This window comes from Anarhichas minor, unplaced genomic scaffold, assembly GCF_050575085.1.
Source record: "Anarhichas minor isolate MPS153535 unplaced genomic scaffold, ASM5057508v1 ptg000025l, whole genome shotgun sequence".
Classification (NCBI taxonomy): domain Eukaryota; kingdom Metazoa; phylum Chordata; class Actinopteri; order Perciformes; family Anarhichadidae; genus Anarhichas; species Anarhichas minor.
Window position 1 is genome coordinate 6720101 of NW_027466471.1, and position 25493 is coordinate 6745593.

Consider the following 25493-nt stretch of genomic DNA (forward strand, 5'->3'; position numbering starts at 1 on the left):
GGACAAAGACTGCGAGTCGTTGAAGTAATAGACAGTATTTTAAAGTTAGGAGGAACTCTGAGAAACCTAAATATGTGAAGTTTTTCACAACTTGATGCTGAATACAGTCGACATACAGTTGACTGATGTGATATCTTACAATGTTTCATACCTCACTGCGTTGTTTTTATGATGATGTATGGAGAAGTTTTACTTTTGTTATTTTTTAATCACACATGCGCATACTGTGTGCATATTACATACACATGTGATGTAACACTAGTTTACCGAACACATAAAGTGTGCATCATTGTCAAAGATCAGTTCTCACTCATACTTGGATACAACAAATATTAAACAATAATCATTGCATACTGTGATTTGGTGAGCATTATTTTTTCTTATATATTATTTGCCAAAGACTAAAACTGTGAATTTGTAGCATTGGTGGCATTTTGTCTCCACCTGGTGGTTCTTTCTGATAAACTGGAGACAGACTAGCGACCAACTTTAAACTGTTCTCTGCGCAAGCACTCTATGACCCGCAAACAAAGCTCTATCAAACTCTCTTCACCAACAAATGATAAGGAAAGACACATCACAGCAGAAAATCTTTCGCACTTATGTTGAACCAGCTATTTTTATTCTATTATCATGAAACCAATTCAAATAAAATGTGTGCCTAATCGACATGCCCCAAGGCCTCTGTGGACTCTCCACCCAACACAAGAGTTCACCTTTTTGCCTCCAAGTTCCCATTAAGTACTGTGTGCACACAGCCGACTACACATGGCAGCCTCAGATTCTTTTGTGCTGTAATTCGATTAAGAAAAACGTCTTTTTAGGAATATGCACCATGTGAACATAATATAAACTCAAATAGACTAAATTATCTTCTTTACAAAAACAGACAGGGCCAAAACATTAATTAATAATTAATAATGCAGGACCTGTTCATATCTTACTTCTGACATGCAGCTAATCTTTGCCCGGTTAATAATCCAGCCTTGGTGCAAAGGCTTGCAATGATTTTGTTTATTTGATGAAAAAAGTTTGCAAAATCGCTATAGTGAATGGTACCCTGTAGAGGTTTTTACAAGCAGTCGGTGCTCTACCAACAACCCCACAAGGACCCACATTCCTGCTGATTCAAGTTATTGCACCGTTACATCTTGATTCAAAATAAAAACAGACCCATTTGCTGTCAACATAATCTGTCTGTTACAGTAACTGCATTGCTTCCAGGATTTCTTTTTTAGAAAGTATCAGTCATTGTCATTTTGCTACACTGTAAAGATATGCACACTGTGCTAATCTGAAATGAAGCAGATTTTCAAATATGTCCATTAATTCGTTTTTTTTTAATAGACAGAAACCCCTGGAGTGATGTTACAGGAGTCTTTGTCAGCAGAGCCAGAACCTTCTTAGAAGGTTTGGCCTCAGACTACACAATGCGCTCCCCTCCTTTAAAATCCTATCAATAGAAAGCCTGATTTCATTTTCAGGTGGAAACCTGTTTGACTGCTCAGCGTGCCGTGTGAACCGAGAGCTGCTTTCTTAAAAGCTCTCATGTAATTTCCTTTAACTTTTGCGTAATCATCCTCTGACTAATGAAGCTGGGCTTATTTCCCATCACACTAAATTATATAAATTTTACCAAAAAGTCCATGCTGTCAGCAGCACATTTATGTTTACCTCAGCAGCCAACTTGTATAACTTGAATGTGCAGTACAGGAGCAGTCACATGTAAATCTGGACATTCCTCACTTCCCTCTACTGACTATATCCTCTTCTAACTCGATATATATACCTCTGCTGCAGCTGCTCTCATAAGTCAACTCTCTTAACAGCCTCATACCTTTTCAGTTGCTCGATTAGTCGCTGGATATTGAGGCGAGAACATGTCGAACACCGGATCTTCAACATATGTGTGTTTGTTTTTTGCCTGCTGCTTGTGTTGCAACAAAGCTATGCCGACTAAACTCAACCAGGAGGCTATGAACGACAGACCTGTGATCGGTGAGTGAAATGTACCACCAGAGGTAAAGAGTTTAGGGGATACAAACATTTAAGAAATAGAACAAATGACTGTTTCTTTGTGTGTCACTGCTGAATTTTCACATCTGCTGTGTTTTTTGTCCCACAGGTATTTTGACTCAGATAGTTTCAGACGAAGCCATGAAACCGTTCGGGAGGACCTACATACCTTCCTCCTATGTGAAATTCATTGAGTCTGGGGGCAGCAGAGTGATGCCTATCAGGTGGGTTGAGTCCTCTGATGTTGTTTGTAACTGTAAGGACAGACCACATCATACCATATACATTTTTACTGAAGCTTTTTGATATGTGATCAGTCAGTTTAGGCGTCAAAAACAATGGCAGTCATAGAAACAATGGAAGATCATTCTACCTGTTAACACCCACCTTTTTAATCTGCAGAATGAAAAGGTGCACACTGCTTCTTTAGACAGTAGCACCAGAGTATTGTTGAGTTACATAAAAATGCAGTATGTTTGGAAATGTATATGACATGTGTTGTTAACTTGTGATTTGAACTACTGATATGTCACTGCTGAGTTTTGCTGCTTTTGTTGAAAAATAAATGGACTTTCTGTCGCCTTTGGCTTCCGTGCTTTATAAACAATGTACAATAATATAGTAAGGAATCGTTTATTTGTCTTCCACAGATTGACTCTTAAAACCACTGAATATGAAGAAATCTTCAGGAATATCAACGGGTGAGCTGCGTGAATGAGTTGGAAGTGGAAGATGCAATTACATACTTCTTAAATAAATACACTGATTGCATTTTCCCCTCAGATCTCAGTGTGTCACTGCTCTAACTGTGTGATGTCTGTTTAGCTTGCTTCTCATCGGGGGATCAGTAGATTTGAAGACATCAGACTTTGCCAGGGTGGCGAAGATCTTTTACAGACTCGCTCTGACGGTTTGTTCAGCAGATCATTACTTCCATTGTTTCTCCCTCAAAAGCTGTAGCTGTTTCTCTCTCTCTCTCTCTCTCTCTCTCTCTCTCTCTCTCTCTCTCTCTCTCTCTCTCTCTCTCTGCCTAATAGTCAAAAAAAAGTTTTAAACTTTTAAATTGACTGAAAACAATGTGATTGAGTTCAGTCGAGAGTGAAAGCTCATTCTTTTTCATTTTGTCAGACTATTTCTGAATCATTTCATAATGAAAAATAATACTCTTCGTTTAGATGATTACTACTTGCTTTGAATTCTTAGTTTGCTGGTAAAACCTACAATAAGTTCATAAAACATAGTGAAGTTCAACAAATGTGCAGCTCCTACAGTAAATTATGTTTTACTCTCACTAATCCATCTGACTGAATAAGTGTTGTTTTTTTTGTCAGAAACAAAAAAGTGACTTTGTGTGTGTGTTGCAGGCCAATGATGAAGGGGACTTCTTCCCCATCTGGGGTACATGCATGGGCATGCAGCTGCTGACTGTGCTGGTGGCCGGAGAAAATCTGCTGGAAGCCACCACAGCTGAGAACATAGCGCTGCCCCTCAACCTAACCCCAGGTTGGAGCTTACTGCATTATTGTTGTTTATGTGAATGTCTTTTATATTTATGGCATTTAGTGAATATGTTTTAAATAGAAGGTACGGTCTAAATAAAGTGGACTTTTAAATTGTTTGGTAAAATGTTCTGGAGAACAACGTGTGCTGAATCGTACCACTTGGTGTCAGTAGAAGCAAGTTACGAATCGGAGCGTGTTCTGTGTTTTTGTCTTATAATAATAATTAGCTTGATGACACCTTGTGTCTTTTCTAACATGTATTTCTCTCTGCAGAGGCCGGCTCTAGTAGGATGTTTGAGGGTTTCCCCTACAGTCTCATGAAGGCTTTGACCCAAGAACCACTCACTGGCAATTTTCACCACTATGGACTTGCAGTAAAGGTACAGTAAAGTGTCACTGTACACAGTATGTTTCACTTCCTGTGGTTATTCTTAGCTGTTACTGTGCTGGGAAATAGAATTAGAGACATTGTGTCTCCCCGGCTTTCTGTCACATATGACTGGTACTTTTGACCTTATAAATGTAGACATGAACAATCCGCAGGTTTAACATTCATTACGCATTACAAGATTCACAATTCAAATTACCACTCAGCACACTTTAGGCCATCAATATTCCAGCACAATAAGACAGTACACAGTGTACAGAGACATGGGTGTTTTTGCTCCCCAGCGAATTCATCCGTCCACGTACTCAAGATTGACAGATAAGATAAACTTCATTGATCCAAGGCAAAGAAAACAAAGCGTCACAGCATGAAAAGCAAATACAAGAACACATATTTACTAAAGTTATGTGACCTTAAAAATCTAGAATACTGTATACAATTTAGGGCATTAAAATATTGACACAAGGTTAATACATAAATAATACTGTAAGGTTAATAAGAATTATTTTTCCTTCAGACCTTCAAGGAAAATGAGAAGCTGCAGAGCTTCTTCTCCCTGCTGTCTACAAACGTTGCAGAGAACGGAGTCCACTTTGCATCAACCATAGAAGGTGAAAAGATTATTTCTATATCAATTTGACAAAGTTGTAATTATTATACTACATTAACTAATATATGTATTTTTTGTTTTGTTTCTTCCTTCATGCCAGGTAAAACATATCCCTTCTATGGAGTACAGTGGCACCCGGAGGTGAATCGTTTTCAGTGGAAGAGGAAGCAGAACTATCCTCACTCTGCTCAGGCTGTTCAGCTTTCTTCTCTGCTGGCTGAGTTCTTTGTCAACGAAGGTAAGATGACAAACACACAATATCAATAATAATTACTATTGATTGTATTGTTAGTTATCGAGTCTGGTTGTGGGTTATGATGATACATACTGTGAGACCATATAAAGAATATTTTCCGAATTGAATTTCCAGAAATCTCACAATCTATATTGATTGCAATAAAAGTTTCACGACTAGAAATTGAATAAACACTATTGACAAGTGTTGAAAAGAAGGCTGATATTTTATTTTAACTGTAAACATGTTCAGATGTACTCTGATAGGTGCTGACTGACATATTGACTGGTAATTAACCTAAAACAACATACTATTGAGGTCATGGGCACTCATCCAATGGTTTTAAAGGTGCATAATATACGACATTGGGAACATTTCTTTTGCCTCTTAACGGCTCTCAACATGTCGACACAGCATTTTAAAGGTACATGCATCAATCTGGTGCACTTTGAGAGCAAAATCAATAAGCTACATCAACAAAGAACTTTGTGCTCTAGTCAACAAGTCAATCATACAGACATTGGTTGTGTAAATATGAGTGCTATGAGGACACAGGAAAAAGGTCACACTCACAAATCATGGTCGACAAGATAGAGTTTAAGGCAGGTAACAAACGGTCCACACGCAAAATCAACGAGAGCATACAGTCGACAGTCTTCATACTGTTTTGTTTTTTTAAAATAAAAAATTAGAGAGGACAACTCAAATCTCCCTACAAACTTTGAACCCTGAATTTGGACATTGAATTGCGCTGGTTATTGATAAAAACAGTTGGAAATGTCCTTTTGTAGTTGAACTCCTCTGAGCTCGGCCTGTTGATGGAGACCCTCAGACAGGCAGCCACGTTGCTCTCCTTGCAGCCTATTACGGTCTGATTTGACCTGAATTAGGCAAATTAAAGAAAATAAAAGGTGCGTTTGAGGCACAATGTTTGTGCTCTTCTTTTATATGAGAAGATTATGCAGTTTATCATGTACAGCTGAGGCCATATATTTGAATACAGCTAGGTTAAAGACATTTAAACTCTTTTTTTTCACATCCACAAAGTTACCATATACCTTGTTTTGTGTTCATTTTGAGCTTCATGCTCCTTAATGATGACTGGCTCAAAAGCATTCATGACATGATGCATACAAATAAAAATAAAAAGATTAAGTGACAACTAATTCTAGCCTCCCTGAACACTACCCATTCTACTGCATGCGAAACAACTTTTGTGGTCGTGATTTGAATGGGTTGATGACGTGACTGGACTAAAGCTTGGAAATGACCTAATGCAATTGATTTGTGGCATTTAATGCTCTGCTGCTGGAGCTCAGTATTGATATGGTGCTCGAGATAATCCTTCCTGTAATGAAAAGCCCCAACCTCCTCAAAGGGTCTCATTTTAGGACCATTGCCTAATTCACCGTGCCTGCAAGCAAGACAAAACATTCCTTAAACAGTTAATTAATAATACGAACCTCTGCAATCATTGTATTCACAAAAGGGCATTATTTGTAAATTTGGACCCTTTTTCCAAATTCTATTTTTTACATTCATAATCTACACTATTAATCAATAATTCAAACTAAGTATTATCTCAGAACTGCTTTTTTATTTGGCCCAAATACACACGGAATGCACCTGTGGAGCAACATAAAGCCAGTGTTTAAACTTTGGCATTATTACCCATTCAGGATTCCACCCTGATTCCAGGTGCACCTAGATGGCATTAACAATCACTAACAGCTACTGAAACTACTGATACAGCCCCTTCCTCTAACCTGCTGTCCCTCCCTCAGTGGAGGCTGTCCCAATGGGAGCTACCTGCCCTGCTGTCCCTCTCTGAATGTCTGTCCCTCTATGAGAATCTGCTGAGTCCCTCCTGCTGCCCTTGCTGCCTCTTCTGCTACAAAGAAACGGATAACGATAAAATCCCACTCTTACTCCAGTTTATTTCTCTACAAAAGCCTATGAAGAACCAAACAGGCTACTAACTTGCCATCCTGCTGTAACTGCAGTGGATGCTGTAACGTTAGTTGACATAACTTACCTCAGACAATGCTGTGTCCTCAGAGGACCTGTCCTGGGTGCAGCTAGGAATGGTTCATGGTTCAGCCAGAGTCTTGGTAATTAATGAGAAAGACTGCTCTTAATACGACTTTGTGGTGGTATTAGACTATTGTGGGCAATGCAGCCTATCAATGAGCAGGAATATTTCACTAGATTAAGCAAAAAAAAAAAAGAAAGGTATTATTGTATCCATAAACTCAATCGAATTTCCAGAATATTTATAATATCACAATATATATTGATATCCCATTACAAAATTATATATTCAATGATTGAGCCCCTTTGAAATTCAACACCCCGAGACCCAAAGTGATCTTAGTTCAGCTGGGATAGACGAAGACAGAAGATTAATATGAATAACATTTTAGCTTCATAAAAAAAAAAGATATCACAAATATTACATTGAACACTTCTAAATCCTATTGTTCCCAACTGTCCCATAGAGATGATTTGTCTATTCTATTCTAATCACATGCATCTCACTTTGTTTAGGAAGGAAAAGCTTACATCAGTTTGACAATCCTGAGGTAGAGGCCTCGTCACTGATTTACAACGACACGCCCGTCTACGCTGGAAACTTCACAGGATATGAACAGATCTATTTCTTCTGAAATCCTCGAGCAGCTCTTGTCTGTGTGTCACTCTGCATGTACAACACAGCACTTTATATACAGTCTCGGGGGGGGGGGGGGGGGGTTTAGACAAAGCTAGTCTGCTAAAGAAATAATTGTACATGCTGTTATTGTGCTTATTTGCATATACAAGCTTTTTTATTGTCATTTTGGAGATGAAGCTCTATGTAGTAGAACATCTGGCTGGATCTTTAGGGTCAATTTGTAATAAAAGAAGTGAAAACCTCTAGAAAAAGCTAGAAAGTTGACTTATGACTGTTTTTTACTGGACTTGCATACACCTAAATAAATTAGAGCTTAATAAAATGACAAAAAAACAACAAATGAATTACTTGCATATGAGTGCTGCAGGGGTGACGTATTCTTGACTGTTTCCTTATTTACTCACATAAACATGTGGATATGTTTAAGTTTATCTCTGGTGTCTCATTGTTTCTTTTTCCTGTCACTTAGAGCTATAATCTTTTATATGCGCTTTCATTTACCGCGCTTTACTTTCCATTTTATTACTGGAATAATTTCAGTTGTTCCCCTCTTGGGCATGACACACAACTGCACCCACAACCAAGACCAATTACCATTTCAAATGATGCAAAATTCCTAGTATTGACTAATTTACGGCCAGTTTCCACAGAAAGCCTAATGTGACTAAATGAATTCTTCAATATCGTGACCAAATTAAAGCTGGTGCAATTAGGTTGAATCCCAAGTGCACTTCAATCCCAATCAGAAATGTCCGTACCGCTCAATAAATTAGCCATAGGAATAAGAAAAGTGTCCATCCTGGCTCCCAGGAGGATAACAAAGATGAAGAAGGTTGTATTTGCTGAGTAGTGGAGATGAAGACTGAAGAGGATGATGGTGGCAAAGATCCAGTGAGCAGTGAGAAGATGGTGATGATGAAGACCAGCCTTTGCTGCACAAAATGTGCAGTCCAGTGATGTGTAATCACTCAGTTGTCCAACGGTACACTCATCATTTCTCAGGACACTAATATGTAATATCCTCACGTATTACACAAATCTCAATAACTATATACATTTTAACAGCATTCACTTAGAGTTACACACGTTAGCTTTGAACTTATTATCTGTCCAGCTTAATGAACTAGTTTACCGAGAACATAACAGTCACACAACAAAAATACATAAAACATTTTGTTTTTTGCCGGATCGGCGGTTGGAGTGTGAATGGGAGTGAATGTTTAGTCCTGATGGGCAGGTGGCACCTTGTAGGGCAGCCCCTGTCATGACAGCATGTAGTGCTGTGAAGACTTGAGAGGCGCAAGTCCATTTACCATTTACTGATTATTACAACGTATATATTACAAAGTATTATTTCATCTTGTTGTTTGTTTGGTCCCGGAACTATTGGCACAATTATGAAACATGGCTATCATAATTTCAGAGCTTTTCCAACCAACATTCCAGCCCCCCCCCCCCACAAATATTCACTTTGCACCACATACAAATATGCATATAAAGTGTGGGAGAAAATGGGGGTTCATAGGGGCCCACAAGTACCATTTGCCCCAAGGCCCACCAAGAGGGGTAGTCCCACCGTGTAGGAGAGACGACTTGGACTCCTAACCTCAGTATTTTTTTAAAGTCGTGGCAATGAATTAGCCTGTAAGCACATATGCATAAGGAAAAAGGAGATATGGCAGAAACCACGCAGCCCGTCCAGCCAGGCCGTCACAACGCACGCCGACCCAGGCAGCCCGACGATTGGTCTCCCCGCACGTCCGTATGCGTCTGCGGGGGCGGGAGTAGGCAAATCCAGCCAGTGCTGTAGTTTGTCACACAGATGCTGCCGCTGGGTCAGTGTTATGCCGTCTATTAATAATAACAGAGTCGAAACAGCCCCAGCGAGGAGAAGAAGAACAACGGGGGAAATCCACATCTTCATTTCTCCTTTTTTCAGTCTGCACGGATGAACCAAACTATGTGACAAAGGATAACCCCGCTTCAACTGTCGACAGAAAAAACCCCGCTTTTTATCCAGCTTTTTATTGGTCTTTTTTATTTTTATTACAGGTGCCATTGTCTCGTTCTGGCAGACAGTCACTGGCTCTACTCGGGCCACTTTATTGCGGTCATCCATCTCCACGGGCGGTTGCGGCTTGTTGGTAAACACGAATCGGATCCAGCAAGGACTCCCTCTGGTGCATTGATGCACCCATTTCAGTGGTGTAACGGTGAGCAGTCTTTTTATATTGTTAGGCCTCTGAGATAATGTGCCATACAGCCTGTCAATCTCTCGCAGCAGTGATATCATTGAGCTAGATTGCAGTCTCTGAGTCACTCCAATATTTTTTTTTCTAAATTTAGATATTTCTATTGTGAGGACTTAAGAAAAACCAAACCCATCCTATTAAGACTTGTGGTGCGTAACAGTGACAAAAATAGTCCTGCACTTTATTTCATAAGCACTATGTTAACATGTGATGAATGGTTTATAACGCACTGTAATATAGAAAGTCTCGTATACAGTATAAGTGTTTATTAATGTATTTGTCAACAACTTGAACTCCTCCTGTGAGCACCCATAGGTGGAGGCCCACAAGATATTGAATGACAATATAGAAAAAACTGTATAAAATATGTCTTCATATGAGAAGTTGTAATAGCTATAATAACACTTTTTTCTGTTTTTGTTTATATCTGCCTATAACGTCATTATTAGAGCTGCTATTAGGCGATGAATCGATGAATCGATTGCCAGAAAATTAATCAGCAACTATTCTATTTGTTTGTCATTTTTCAAGCTAAAATGGCTTCTCAAATGTGATGATTTGAATCTTTTCTTTGTCATAAATGAGAGTAAGCTGGACATCTTTATATTTCAGACTGTCAGTCTTAGCTGCAGAACAAACTGATTGAATACGTCACCTTGTGCTGTGGGAAATTATGACTGGTATTTTCCACGATTTTCACATAATAGACAAAACAATTAATAAAGAAGATATTATACCGATTATTAGATGAAGAAAATACAACTTACATTATAGTATGTTATAAACCGTTTATTACATGTGCTGTGTACTGCTTATAAATGCTAAATAGAAGGACTTTAGGGTTTACCCATGTTCTGATTATATTTCAAGGTACCATATGATATTCCTTAAATGGCTGATATGCCTCATTTGAGCTAAAGAACATGTTAAAACAGCAATTATCTGGAAGTTTAATCAAGTTGTGCATTGATTGGTGGAATAAGAGACTGCTTAATCAATAGAATCCTTTATTTCCATCCAAATTAATTCCAGTTGAGAGCCACACAAGGCCAGTCTTTGTGCTCTCTGTGTAACGTTTTGCCTCTCTGGCTAATCTTGTTTACACTGACTGACCTGCAGCCTCTCACTTACAATCTTCAAGGTCTCGACCAATTATCTCCAAAAGCCAAAAAAAAGTCTGAACAACTTTCTCTGTCTTGTTTGAAAACTGCCGCTTGCATACGGAGGTGCATCTGTCATCCTTGAAACAAAATAAATCCCTTCATGGCAGTGAACCGGTGTGTCAGTGCTTTGTTGTCACATTGAAACCTGGTGAAGATGATGGATTAGTCGTGTTTTTTTTCCTCCGGCTTTGCCTATTTGAGAGCAGCAGCCACAGCACACAGCAGCCTCCTCGGTGGACTGTTGGCTGTGTTCAGACAAAAACAATTACTCCCTTTGTGCTGCTCAACTCCCCTGCTATTCATAGGGGGAATAGCACGCACACACACACACACACACACACACACACACGGACAGACACACACACACGGACAGACACACAGTATCAAAGAGTGACATTCTGCTGGAAAAATGAAGGCAGCCACACAGCTCAGCTCTGTGTATCTGTGATCATGCCTACAGTGTTTATGCGTGACACATGTAGCACTTTCATGCATGTGTTAGGGACTTTCGGGTGCTATCTACTCTCTTCTTCTTCCTCTTCTTCTTCAGCAGCAGCAGTCATGCATGCAGGCTTGAGTGTTCCCCCCCCCCCCAATATGAACTGTTGAATATTTGATGTGAAGTTCTGTCTTTAATGCGAGCAGCAGCAGCTGCAGAAGCAGCTTTGTGTGAACGCGGCGTATATAGGACAAAACCCGACCAGGCATCTCGGAGCTGTCACAGTCGACGTATTTTACAGCTCTATCAAATCAAGGAGGGACTTTCCTGCCTTTTTGAACTACATCACGAGAATCTGTCTGGAGGCTGAAACTCAATACGACCGACTCGGATTCTCTCAAAATGAGAACTTTTCGCTTAAGGCTAGCCTCCATCCTTTTCCCCCCAGCATCTGCTACTCTTGGCGCCATGGCAATGGGGCGCCTCCAGAGTGTGCCGATATATAGGTCAGTGGTCATGCGGGGCTCCACCCAAAGCAAAATACCACATAGCTGTCTGCTCTCCATGCATACAAAGGTGGAGGAGGAAGACGTGAGCACCCATCCATACCGACAGACAGACGGTTGGGACATGACACCACACACACACACACACACACACACACACACACACACACACACACACACACACACACACACAGACCTGAATACAAATTACCCAGACTTGGTTTGTGAGTCTGCAGCAGCTTCACAGGTGATTTGTGCTATCAGCTGTGCAGCGACATGAATGAACATGTGCTCTCCCACTCCCCCCTCTCCAGTCTGTGTCTCTTTGTCTGCTGATGATCTTTGTGAAGCAGACTGTTTGACACAACGAAAAGATGGAGAACATTAGATCTACATCTACATATTTGTCTGTTTGAGTGCATGTTCACATCCTCACGTGTGTATAACTATACCATTGTGGACACTTAGGTTGTGGACACTCAGTGATATATGAATACGGAGGAGCTAACACCATGTTGAGTTTTACAGTTTGCGAGGACGCACATGCGACGCATGTTGTTTTTTAAAATGTTGATTCTGATTAAATATCAAGGCAAGAGTAGGGACTTTCTGGCACAAATTCACCTATACTTACGGAAAGGAAAAAGTCCCTTGTAAAAGTAAAATTATCAGCAAACTGTACTTAAAATATCAAAAGTAAAAGTACTGCTGACAAAATGCCCCTGTGACTGATCGATTATTATATAACATTATCAGTTTATTTTACAGAGCTGTGTAGATGTTCGAGGGGAGGATAGTTGTAACTACTTTATAGAGAAGAAACGTTTTATTCAAATTTATACTTGTATAATTGTATAATTTTACCTCTTTGGTCTCAAACAGTTATTTCAATGAAACCATCTTTTTTGGACACCTGACACATGACAAAGGACCCTAACTAGACACCGACCTGAACATATAATTGATAGTGTGGAATGTGCAATTTTGTGTTTTCTCTTTAAAAACCAGGAGCATTGAACAGAGTTTGGTTGGTGGCGAGTCAAAATATTTTTAAGAGAGAGTTTAGACTCCTGACCTCTTGATTTGTAAGATCCTGGCTGTGCGGCCCTGCACTCGTCCTTCAGTTTGTGTTTCATTTACAAACCCCGGGGTCTCTGGTAGTGATCGCCTCTCGCTGAGTGAAGTCATTTAGCGGTGGAACTTCAATGTGCAGCCGCCGCGAGCCTTGATTAATGGAGCATCACTGCTCATACAGAGAGAGTGAAACTACGAGGCGCGAAGTATTGATCCTCTCACGCTGCAATCTCACTGTGAGGCGGGAGAAATGTCAAATAGAAATGTCAACGTGTCACTTTGGCTGCAGGACTGACTAGAAATACCGCGATCTATATATATAAAAAATAGTTCCACAACAAAACAATACCCATCACAGGGATATGAAACTGGTAAAGGTCTCCATCCATCCGTCAGTTTGGCGATCTGCTCATTAACCCATATTCATCAGTTTTTTTCATACCCCCATCCATTTGTCCATCATCCATCCATCCATCCATCTCTCTCTTTCTGTCCATCCATCCCTTTGTTTTCATGAGTCTATCCATCCCTCCCTCCGTCTGTCCATGTATCTGTACATCCATCAGTCCATCTATCCGTCAGTTTGTCTGTCCATAGTTATCCGTCCATCTGCCTGTCCGTTTGTTCATGTTTTTTTGCCAATCCGTCCATCGATCCGTCCCCCAATCTGTCTGCCCATTTATCCATCTATCAATTCATCCATCCCTCCCACAGTAGACAGGCTGCCAGTCCGTCTTAGGACCAGTAAACATAGACAAACAACACATTCACACCTACAAACTATTTAGAGTTTCCAGTCCACCTGACCTGCATGCTTTTGGACTGTGGGAGGAAAACGGAGCACAGAACCATTAAATGCATGCAACCTTTACACAAAAAAGGAGTAACTGGTGAACGTGTTTCTGGCTATTTCTTACAGTTTGTTTCTACCATGAGATAAGTCGCTGCCGTGTCGCCTGGAAGGGTCTGGATTTCTCTATTATGATTAAACAATACACAACATTTTTTTTAGTCATTCAGCTGCTTCAGTGTTTGATCAAAATGAAAATCTGCAGATTCCCTCATCCCTCTGCGGCACACATCCTCCTCTTCCTGTTCTAATGTGGGCAGGTTCATATCAGCAGACTGCGATGAGTCCTGCATTAGCTCTGATTCACTCTCACTCACTGGGTTAGTGTGACCCCGATCTCACAAAGCCCCCTCTCACATGCAGATACTGACTTCTCATTACTCATTCAGACACACAACACACAAGTGTGCTCTCTGTGTCTCTGTCTGTCTGATCTACAACTGCTTCTCTGCGCTAGTTTCTCCCTTGAAATCTGGGGAATTCATGGTTCTCGATTTATATATACATAAAAAATAACATAAGAAACACACCCCGTCAAATACTGTGAACTGCACACGCAGTGCAACATGTCCAGTGGTCATGGCCACATTTGTTCTTCAATAGTCCCCCTCCCCCACCTCTCTACCTCTGACCTTGACTGCAAATAGCAGTGCTACAGTGATAATCTATTTCATGGTAAAACAAACACAAACACAGGAGTGTAGTGTTGCAGCAAGGAGGCGACACAAAGAAAGGGGGGCACCCTTAATGGAAATACCATCTGTTTGGATCGGAGCACGCTTCCTAAAAGCACTCAGTTCAGTCCTTGTTAGTTTATACGAATGATTCACCTCCCTGTACAAGGATACAGATATCTTTTGCTGCCATTTCAATCAAATTGCACTCGCTGATTCTCAAGAGTTTTTGAGTGTCTTGAACTAATGAACTGGATTTCATCAGTGTCCTAAAAACATATTACATTTTAATTCCACAAAAGAGGGCTGAGCAAATATAATCTTATATATAATTCGTCTGTGGCTAGCTGCTCTCGTCTGTCCACTTTCATGCCTTTGAACTACACCGACCTGTCATCAGACAAAGAAGTGTGCATCTGTAAGAGATACAAGCCATGTTGCTTGGAAACCGCAATAAGAGTGTTTTACGTACTACTTTAAAAAGGACTCATTTGCCATCACAGGATAGTGCAGTGATGGTCTTTCTCTACCTCTTTTCCTCAGCCTTTGTGTCTGTGCATGTATGTGTGCAAAGCTTCAATTTCTGACTTCCATTAGAGGAGGACGTAGCTGACTCTGACGATGAATAGTAGAGTACTTTAAGTAAGTACAGTTGCATTCAGCTGTGTTTTGAGATATATTATTGTGTGTAGCAGTTTCAGGCCTTCATGTTTCTGTTTTTTCTAGCTTACGTCTTCATGCAAATGTGTCTTAAATCTTCCCTCTGTCTTTGTTTAGGGTGCTTCTGTGGTCTGGGACTGGTTTACTCCAACAAGTCGTGCACCATGCCGCCCATCACCTTCCAGGACCTGCCTCTCAACATCTACATGGTCATCTTTGGGACAGGCATCTTTGTCTTCATCCTGAGTCTCATCTTCTGCTGTTACTTCATCAGGTGAGGGGCGACAGGAACAGAAATATGTCATTGGAAACAAGAAATGTGTGAAAAAAACAAAAACAGGACTAAGGCTTTTTTCAAACCTATATTTATTTTGCTCTGGTTCGATTCAGTGGATGAGTTGGTTAACTTCCTCCTGGTTCAGTTTCATTTCAAGCAAAAAAGCAATTCAAGCAAACTGAAATGCATCACCCGGCTCTTTGGGACCCGTTGAGCCCAAACTTGCAGGGTACGCCTTGTACTGTATGTGCGTCAGATCGAGGTTGGATCATGTTCTCACCACAACCAAATAGCTACAGAATGGTTTGTGACCGGACTGAGACCACTTCCTCTGCAGGCTCTCCGTGTGATTGATTTGGTCTGCACCCAACTCAAGTACAACTGCAATACGACTTTTTTCATCCGATTATGCCAGAATGCATTAACTGTCAAGTCTGTGTATACGCTCCGAGATGGGATATTGGTCGCTTTGAGATCCGATCAGCCAGACCACGTGCCGAGGTGGCCTGGCTCGCATTGAGTTCGGATCTCATTGAGGAGTGGACAGTATTTGGGCACAATCCAGACAGTTTATCAGACATAGGTCTCCATCATCTTCCCCCCACAAGGGAGTTACTCTACCGAGGAGAGCAAAGGGGAGAGATGAGGAAAACCGGGGCTGGAGCAGCTGAGACCTGCTGCCAGTCTTAAGTTAAGTTAAGTTACATTTCCTGATTTTGCTGCTACATAATAAAAGCTTTTAAATAACAAAATAACTGGGGGACTTGTACTGTGAAGAGTTGAGTTGGTGAGAGTTTTCTTAGTGGCTATTCTTCATTGAAACAAGTCTACTAATCCTGCAGAGAGAAAGAGTAAGCAGCAAAACTATTTAAAAAAAAATATTTTGAAGAAGTTGTAGGAAATGAAATGTGTTTATACACCACTTTACAGCTACTATCCCATCAGGGAAGTCATTTCTGTCATAAATAGCTGAGTTCTGGTCTGGCACATCTTATCCCAAAAGTGGCATTGCAAAGATAAGTGTAACTGTGTCCAAATTGTACCAAGCCACTCAAACAAACCAGTTTGACGGGACAAAACAACACTTGTGTTAGGCTTTGTGAGGCAGCTCTGCAGCAGTGCTTTGCTTTAAATGCTAAGGTCAGCATGCTAATATGCTCACAAGGACAATGCTAACCTTGTTCACCATCGAATATAGTGCATTAGTATGCTAACATTTTCTCACTTGCATATTACAAAAGCACAGCTGAGGCTGATGGGAATGTCAGTTTTGCAGATATTTGATGCTGAAAAATATTCCATAATATTTTGACAACATTTTGACCTGATGGTGGTGCTAGATAAAACATCAGGGACTCACCAAGTGAATATGATTCATCCTCTGGGGGTCATGATTATATTTACAAAATGTCATGGCAATCTATCCAATAATTGTTAAGAGATTTCAGTGTGAACCACAGTGATGTGTGTGTAGGCAAGAAACAGTGAGGGAGGGAAGGAGGAAGAGGAATAAATAGAGGAACAGGGTGACCTCTCCCGCTGTGGATGGTAAACTCCCCGATGAGCTGAATGGACGTTTGTGTCTGAAGGACGGGATATGAGGCAACAGGAAGCAGCGCGCCACAATGTGTGAGGACAGCAGCGAGGAAAACTGCAGAGCGACTCAGAATAAACTCGACCTGAATAGCACACAGTGGGAGTACACGAAAAAAACATCACACATGAACATCTGCGATGTGCAAAATAATAAAAGGAAGCGCCAACACCTGCAAAGGGTCTGTTCTTTAATCTGAGCTGTTTTTGGATGACTGAGCATCTGAATTTGGAAGTTTACCTGACATTTCAAAATGTGCTATTATTTTTGGTGTTGCGTATGATTTTTGAATTGCCTCTTATCAAAATATCAAACAATTGGAAAGAACTTGTCTGTCGGCTGGAGACATATAGAGCAGTCAGAATACAAATGAACGTCACTAACAGTTAGCTGGTATCCAGCAGGTATGTGACGCCTTTTGTTCGATTTTGTGCGTTTCCCTCCTGTGCAGTCTAATTTCTATAATTACATATAAATGAATTCCCACAGCAGCACCAAGTGGAATAGACGACTGTGCCAACAATCTAACCAACTTATAAATACCTTTAAAACGTAGTTTACTCTTGACCTCAAAACACCAGTACACAAAAGAACATCAACACAAGAAAACTTCATAGGGCCAATTACAGTATTTTTACTATCATTATATTTAAAGTGGCACAAAGTTGTAAACATAGCGGAGCATTTTTAGCAGCTGAAGAGCCAGATATTTTGAGAAGTGAATTGTGCACCCCGGAGACGATCATCAGGATACAATAGCATGCATTCATTGGTTTGAATAGGTCACACAAACTCCACACCAAGGGGAACAATACAAACCTTAATATTTCAATATACCTGTAACTTGCAAGGTACAACTTGAGCTGACTCATGGGTTTGCTGAGATCAATTATTTTGAGAAACAGAAATTCCTTTTTTTCAACTCTCAGGCGAACCTGAAGGAAATCTTATAAAAGACAAAAAACAGGCATCAATTCAGAGTAGTTTTAAATCTCTAGGATACTTTTACGTTGTAGAGAAAAGAAAACCTGGCCGGCACATTAATGTTTTGTTTGACCTGGGCTCGGCACTTAATCGACCATCAACTCTGTCAGACAGGCTCGGATTCTTCCCGTTTCTCTCAAAGCACTTGCCTGTGAATCATAACCAATGAGTCACTTCCTTTCGCTCCCATTACCATGCTGAAGGTAGTCTTGGGTAGGAGTGTGATTGTGAATTAATTTATAGACCGGGTGATTCATCAGATGAATACTGAGTGATGAATGTCATTGTCTGCTGGGGGCAGGCTTCCTATTATACACTCAGAGACGCTCTCTCTAAATCATGTGTGTCTGGGAGTAAGGGATGTTCGATTTTAACGTTACGGTGACTTAAAGATCGGTCGATGTGAGATCTTTACGCATACGAAGCAAAAAGCAATTATATCTTTTCAGCCTTCATAATCAAACCGTTGCTGTTCTAACAGTGGCTCAAACTGGGGGTGTACACAGCAGTTCCTGCAATGTACAAGAGTGCAAAGCCACGAGGGTGTCAAAAGCACACTCCAAAAATATCACATCTTAATTATACCCCAATGTGCTCCAACAGCAGCAGTTCTGTGTTCAGTGTTTTTAACATTGACTTTTACTTAAGAACTGCACTCAAGTATAATTTTGGGGTACTTTTACTTTAGTTGTGTATTTCAATGTTCTGCTACTTAATACTTCTGCATTTCAGAGGGAAATAATGTACTTTCTACTGGACAACATTCATCTGACACCTTTAGTTACTTTACAGAAGATTTTACAAACAAAACACATGAAGAATTAATACAATATTAATACAACAGGAAGCATGTCTGCGCCCAGTCAAACTTCTAATAGTCAGAAATGCCTCTCAAATCCCCCTGCTGTAATATGAAGGTGTACAAGGTCATTCATAGAGATGCCATCTTACCTGCAGATTATCAGCAGGCTGGAGGTCGTTTTCTATTGAATGTGAACACAGAGAGAAGAGAGAGAGAGACATCGTTAGTCACATGTGAAAAAAAGTTTGTTTCTACGGAGAGTCCTTTGGTTTATAAAAGTTAGTCTCTGAAAATGTCAAAGTAGGAAACAAATGAACTGCAAGATGGCATATTATAAGCAGTCATATTAGTAGCAAAACGCTGGCTTGGCTAATATCGTCATCCAAGGAAATGACCTAGTGTGTGATGAGCTCTATGTTGTCCGTTAAAATGTTTTCCTTCTAAGGAAAAGCAGTAGTCGGTCTGTAGTTGTCCGCGCCTATCATTCACACCTGTTGAATTCATTGTTACTTCATACAATAAGAACCGGTCAGCAGTAGCTATACGAGGATTTTCTTCTATTCTTGTAGAAACACTGAAATCTCAGTCATGTCCCCCTCTTCACCCACTTCACATCATTCTCCAGGCATGGGAAACCGCGACACATGTAGAACGTGTATCCTCACATTGTTCTGCATGGAAGATTGTTAGCGGCAATCAGCGTAAACAATAAACCAAGTAACAAACACAGCAAATCACTGCCATTTCCTGACTTCAATTCTTTTTTTTCTTGAGGGGGGGGGGGGGGGGGGGATCAGATTAAAAAAAATAAACCTTCATCTTTCATCTCAGATGCTGTGACTGCATTTAGTTTCAGGCTCAAATCACAGACAGCGACAGACATGTGAGTCTATGTTTAGTTGTGTAAAAGCAGGAGGCCAAAAATAACCGACGCAGCTCGCCAAGTGATAAAGATCTCCTCTCTATTGTTGGTTGCGAGGGCGGTGCAGGGATTCGAAGACGCAACGTACTCATTAGCTGTGTTTGTGTATGTATGTGCGTGGAAGTGTGTGTGTTAGCATTTGCGTGTTCAGCGTGTGAACAATGTGCGTGTGTGCTTGCAGGGGAACATGTATTTGTCTGTGGATGTGTCGCTCTTTGAAAAGACAGTTAATTGTCAAAGCTTACCCTGCTTCTGTTACAGGCAGTCCCATAATGTAACCACACAAACAGAAAACCTCAGCCCGAAACCAAGACCTGCTGCTAAACTCAGCTTCGAATAAATACAAACATCTTTATCTCCTAATAGACTCATGGAAGTCGTTACAATGAGCTCAATGCGACCAGCAGCAACAATAAATTGCTGCCTACGCTCAGCAAGATGAGGGATTTGCTTTCAATAGTCTACTTGCTGATACGTATTTTACTTTAAGCTGCACTAATCAGTATTTTCATATGAACGATAGGTCAAATGACTTTGTGTAATGTCAAAGGGGTCATCCACCGTTAAAGGAGGCTGAGGTGCATTATTGTGATAACCTCTCTGTACTTTCCCCACTGTGGTAAGAAGTATTTAAGTATTTAGATCCTTTACTTAAGTATGCAAGCAATGCCACAATGAAGAAATACACTGTTACAAGCAGTCCTGTATTTATAGTACAAGTCCAGAAGTATAGAAAAATGTACTTATAATATCAAAAGTACAGGGACCCATGAACAACACTGGGGAAAATGGACGTCATACAAGAAAAAAGACGACTCTGAAAAGTAAGGATCAAAGACAGTAAAGAGAGAGAGTAGTGCCCTCCACTTTTCTATTTCTAGTTTTTTATTTTTAGAATTATTTCTATTTCTGTCATCCATGATGTTTTGCTGTGGATTTTGTTCAGTGTAATAGAAACTGAAAAATAAAAAAATAAATAAAGTGACTTTTTCAGAGTAAAACTTTGAATGCAGGACTTTCTACTTTTACTACCTCTACTTTAATTTAAGCAAGAAGTACATGTAAAATGGTCAAATTAAGGTTAAACAGGTTGTAAACAAAGTTATTTATTAATGTGATAATAAATGTTTCTCTCTTCATCCACAGCAAACTACGACACCAAGCCCAGAGCGAGCGGTTTGGATACAGAGAAGTATATCCTGACGTTAATATTTAAGCACCCTTTAGGTCTGAATAATAATAAATAGATAAATCTCTCTAAAACATATTTTGTTTATGTTACTCCAGGTGGTTTTAAAAGGAGATCCAAAAAAGTTGAATCTTCACGGGGTAAGGATGTGATTTTCATTGATTCCTGCAAAAAATTAACAACTTGAAATGTTTTATAATATGAAAAAAAAAAACCCCGGTCCTAACTCTGTCCTGTCTGTCACTCACGCAGCAGACGTGCGCCGTGTGTCTGGAGGACTTCAAAGTGAAAGACGAGCTGGGGGTGTTGCCATGCCAACATGCTTTCCACAGGAAGTGAGTACAGGAGAGCAGAGTCTCTGTTTCTCTCTTCCGCTTTTCACCCGCACAGGCTTGTTAAAATGACAATGACCGCCTTTTGATCTGATACACAGACAGTTTTGGTTGATTCATTCATGACTAAATTGCAGCATTACAGGGAGGAGCGGTCCGGGCAATAGCGTATCCCAGCATGCACCGCGTAGACGGCTCGTAGAATCAGTGCTTCAATCTAGCAGGGGAAGCATTCCTGATGTTTATTAGGTGTCTAAAATTGGGATTTTGCTCGCAGTCATCTTGAACATGAGCATTTTTTATACATCAATATCAATCAGAAGGGGTTAAATAAAAGATAGGCATAAAAATAATGAAATGATTATGTTTGACTACACAACTGGAAAACTTGAAATGATATATGGATCACAGAGATCGTGGCAAACTCTGACTGGTTGAATGGAAAAAAACCTCAAATGCCCTCAGTCAGCTGATTGAGTTGGAGGCACAAATATGGTCTTCCAGATTGTTTAGAAACTGGAGGCTAGTTTAGACTGTCGCCCTCAAACTGCAGTTTCATAAGGTAAGATCAATTCTAAGGGCTATAAAAATGGTAAAGAAAGATTTAAGTGATTGGACTTCAGCGCTGCGAAGCATCCTCTCTAAGCGTCGGCCCATAAAGATGAGGTATAGGACAGGATCCCCTTGGAGTCTAGACACTGGTGGTGGTGGTGGTGGAGTAGAGCAGGCAGGTGGTTGACTGAAACTTTCAGTTGAACCGCCCTGTACATCCTGGAGGTGATACGTTGTGCCGTGGCAGTAATAAAAATTGGCTGGAGGAATGTGAGCAGAAAAAATCAGATGTCAAATTTGTGAATGGAGGTACTTGCACAGCGTGGGAAGGCTGAAGTATTGGACAAAATTAGAGCAGGAAGAAAGAAGAAAGTCACTTGAGACAAAAGACCGTCCTAAATTAATTTTCACCAAATCTTGCATGGACAGTGGTGAAATGTAAACCATGTACTCACATCTAGTTTTGTACTTTACTTGAGAATTTTCTGCTACTTTATTATTGTACTTCACCACATTTCAGAGGAAAATATTGTACAACAGTATATTGTAAAATAGCTACAAGCCACCCAGCTAAAACATCAAAATGCTGCTGACACACTGAACACTCCTACTTACTACTTTTACTGGTAAATTGTGCTGCTTTCAACTTTTACTTGTAATGGAGTATTTTATAGTGTTATATTGTTAAGATCCCCTCCTGTCTGTTAATATTTTGCTCAGGTGTCTGGTAAAGTGGCTGGAGGTGCGCTGCGTCTGCCCCATGTGCAACAAGCCCATAGCTGGCCCCCCTGAGCAGCACCACAGCATAGGGACTCTTCTGGATGAACTGGTGTAACTTCTCAAACACTGCCAGCCCGGGTGTGGGCCGCAGCCGCCCGGGCCAAACCAGCTGATATAAGGTAGCGACCAACAGGAAGAGAGACACTGTTTTGCTGCGAAAAACACAGCAGAAGCACCAACATGATGATAGTAAGTTGGGGTAACCTAGTTACTACCCGGAGAAAGACTCTGAAGGATGCTGTTGCCTAGCAACCACCTCCGAGATGGCAACACGACACCTTGTGGTGTCTGAGAGATTATCTCCAGCCGCCCACACATCACTCCGCCACTCTTCAACATCCCCGCTCTGTCACATCTGTCTCTTGTTGCCTCGAGTCAGGTTGATCAGGCACCACTGAAGAAGGGTTTTCATTTTTCACAACGATGTGGACGAGTGAGTGTTGAAGGATGACAGCGCTGGGTAAGATCCCCTCCAAGCATGTACCAGTGTTATTTTCACTAATATGAAATAATGTGATATCGGCTGATGCCATTAAAACTTGAGCCAAATTACGCTAATTAAGAAGTTTTGAGACAAAGTCACAAAAAAAAATGTATTTCACCGAGCACGAGAACACATTGACAGTTGAAACTTTGTAAACTAAGATTAAAGCTCAAAAGCATAAATTGAAGTCATGCTGGTTCAAAAATTATGGAAAACATGGATTCAGGCATCATCAGTGGGCTTTAAATTAATCATATTACAGCTCAAGCCGTGTAGCAAATTAATCAGTGTTTCTATCAAGTCAAACCAATTGATTTTTTGCTTATATGTGCTACTGATACTGACACGTCCTGCCTTTCACTGTAACAGTTTGGTTCTTTGCTGAAATATGTTGATTTTTTTTAAGAAATTGCACTTTAAATTCACACAAAAAAAACAGCCATTGTAAAATATTAAGAGTCAGGTTTGGATGCAACACAGCAGGTTTCGTGTTTCCAGGTGTGGTGAATCTTTTATAAAAGTCTGTGAAGTATCCGAGATGCTGCTTCATCTGAAGAGAAGGGAGGCAGCAGAACAGTCCCTCGGTGTTGTGAATTCATCCGGGAAGCAACTAAATCTCACGTTCATACATTTCTGTGGCATTATTGCTGAGATTCAGTTTTTACATTCCTCGGTTGTAGTTCTTTTTTTTTTTGTTGTGATTTCCAGCTCTCCAGAAAGCGAACCACTGCCTAAAATTGAGCACAAAACTCACAAAGCACATTGTCCAGACACTGACGGCACCTGCACTGTAATTAAAAGCCAAACACACACGTGAGTGCTGTTGAATTCACACGCCAAGAAAAGAAAATGTCAAAGAGATTTGTTCACTCTGATTCTGGCCACATTCCACATTTTGTAATTGAAACAGATGTAAATAACTCGAAACAATAATAAATACAGTTGTCTGTTTTGTTCAGCTTCTCTGGTTTGTCTCTTGGTAGTCATGTATCTGGCACCATCGTCAGGTGAAATACTGCATGAAAATGTATTAAATTATTCTACCTAGTTCACTGCCTCTCAACCTTTTTGGCTTTTGACTCTCTAAAGCCGAACAATGCTTTATGTGTTTTAACCAAAGACAAATGTTTCCTTCTCAAAAGGTTTAGTGTGAGTAGGCTTCAGAAAGGAATACTCTTTTAATAGAAGTAACGTTCTTCTTTTTTACCTTGTTAAGAGGGCTGTAATTAAACATTATTGGTGGTTAATCAAATATATTGCTAATATTGTTATATAATAGTGAAAAAAGCCAAACAGTTACTTCTTCAAATTTCTGCTAGACTAAATCAAAAGTGTTGGTTATCCAGTGAGCGTCAATTTAAACTAACTGCAAGTCTTTTTCTGGGAAAGTTTAAGAGCTAAAAACTTGTGAAAGTACAAAAAATGTTCAATTAAACCTAAGGAGTATGTTATGTTATTTTGGCAGTGTATGTGTTTAGTGTGTCAAGTATTTGTTTGATACTGGCTGAATACACACCGGTGAGACTGCTACATAATAAAAGACAAAAGCAAGACATGAATAAATAAGAGTAGTATATAATATAGAGACAAATAGTAACACAAGAATATAATAATAAGTTCCACTCTCTCCCTGTAGTCGTTGCCCTTTCCTTTACAACATATTTGATATGAATTATTTGCCACTGCATAATAACACTCACATTTCACTAAAAATCTCTGAAAATAAAAGTGAATAACGGGGTTAAACAAAGCAGCAAACTAAAAGATTTAGAGAAGTTGGAGCTCAGGAGTCAACATCTGAATGAAAACAAGGACCATCTGTGCGCTGCCTCATTAAATGTGCAAGACCCCGTCCTATTGGCGGGTCTAACCGGTACCTAGCTATTTCCCCACAGCAGATTGCAGGTGGCCGAGCATCGAAAGTCTGAAGGGCATTCCTTACCCCGGTTGCCTTCTAATTAGGCTTAAGGGCAAGGAGGAGCCTCGGAAGGACCTGAAAGGGGATTCAGGATGGAGGGAGATGGTGTGAGATCTCACATGGATGGAAGTGAACACTGAGTCTGATAGAAAGTGAGAGATGGAAAAAGAGAGAGGCGAGGGAAGTGCTGGGAAAAGGTGGAGACTGAGAAGAGAGAGGATGGGAGAGAGGAGGTACTCGGTTTGGCCGCTTTACCTCTCAATTCTGACAAGCTAGAGAGTTGTTTCATCATTGTACGGATGAGTAAACTTGTCAGCGCTGGCGAGCACACCGATTTCCTTTCAAGACTGCAAAACAAAAGCCTGCAAAAGAAGAAAGACTATAAGAAGAGATGAGCAGTTCAGGATGATAGAAATCTGGTCTCAACTTTCCTTTGAGACCCCACAGCAGTTGGTGATTATAATAAAATCTTTCTTCTGTAGAGTGTTAAGTGTGCGTCGGTGGATGATGATGATTGCATGTTTCCGTCTGTGATCTGTTTCATTATTAATCTGATGACCCACATGTGATTTACTGCCTATAAGGTGTCCGACCGAGATGAAGGCACGATGAAAGCTTT

General features: G+C 40.4%; 2 protein-coding genes across 3 annotated transcripts; both read left to right on the top strand.

The window, feature by feature from the left end:
• The first annotated feature begins 670 nt into the window (after positions 1 to 670).
• On the top strand, positions 671 to 7848 carry LOC142957682 (gamma-glutamyl hydrolase). The gene is made up of 10 exons (XM_076099632.1): positions 671 to 794; positions 1873 to 1998; positions 2126 to 2240; positions 2667 to 2717; positions 2842 to 2926; positions 3381 to 3519; positions 3792 to 3898; positions 4424 to 4517; positions 4617 to 4754; positions 7299 to 7848. The coding sequence occupies exons 1-10, from the start codon at positions 671 to 673 to the stop codon at positions 7415 to 7417; spliced, it is 1098 nt and encodes a 365-aa protein (XP_075955747.1). The 3' UTR covers positions 7418 to 7848.
• A 1381-nt stretch (positions 7849 to 9229) lies between these two features.
• Positions 9230 to 24004, top strand: rnf122 (ring finger protein 122). Of its 2 annotated transcripts, none has more exons than XM_076099195.1 (6): positions 9230 to 9635; positions 15158 to 15314; positions 20766 to 20811; positions 20907 to 20948; positions 21064 to 21143; positions 22413 to 24004. In XM_076099195.1, the coding sequence occupies exons 1-6, from the start codon at positions 9611 to 9613 to the stop codon at positions 22525 to 22527; spliced, it is 465 nt and encodes a 154-aa protein (XP_075955310.1). In that variant the 5' UTR covers positions 9230 to 9610; the 3' UTR covers positions 22528 to 24004. The 2 variants fall into 2 exon arrangements, with proteins under 2 accessions (XP_075955310.1, XP_075955309.1); XM_076099194.1 differs by having other exon boundaries at positions 9232 to 9635; positions 21061 to 21143.
• Positions 24005 to 25493: the final 1489 nt, after the last annotated feature.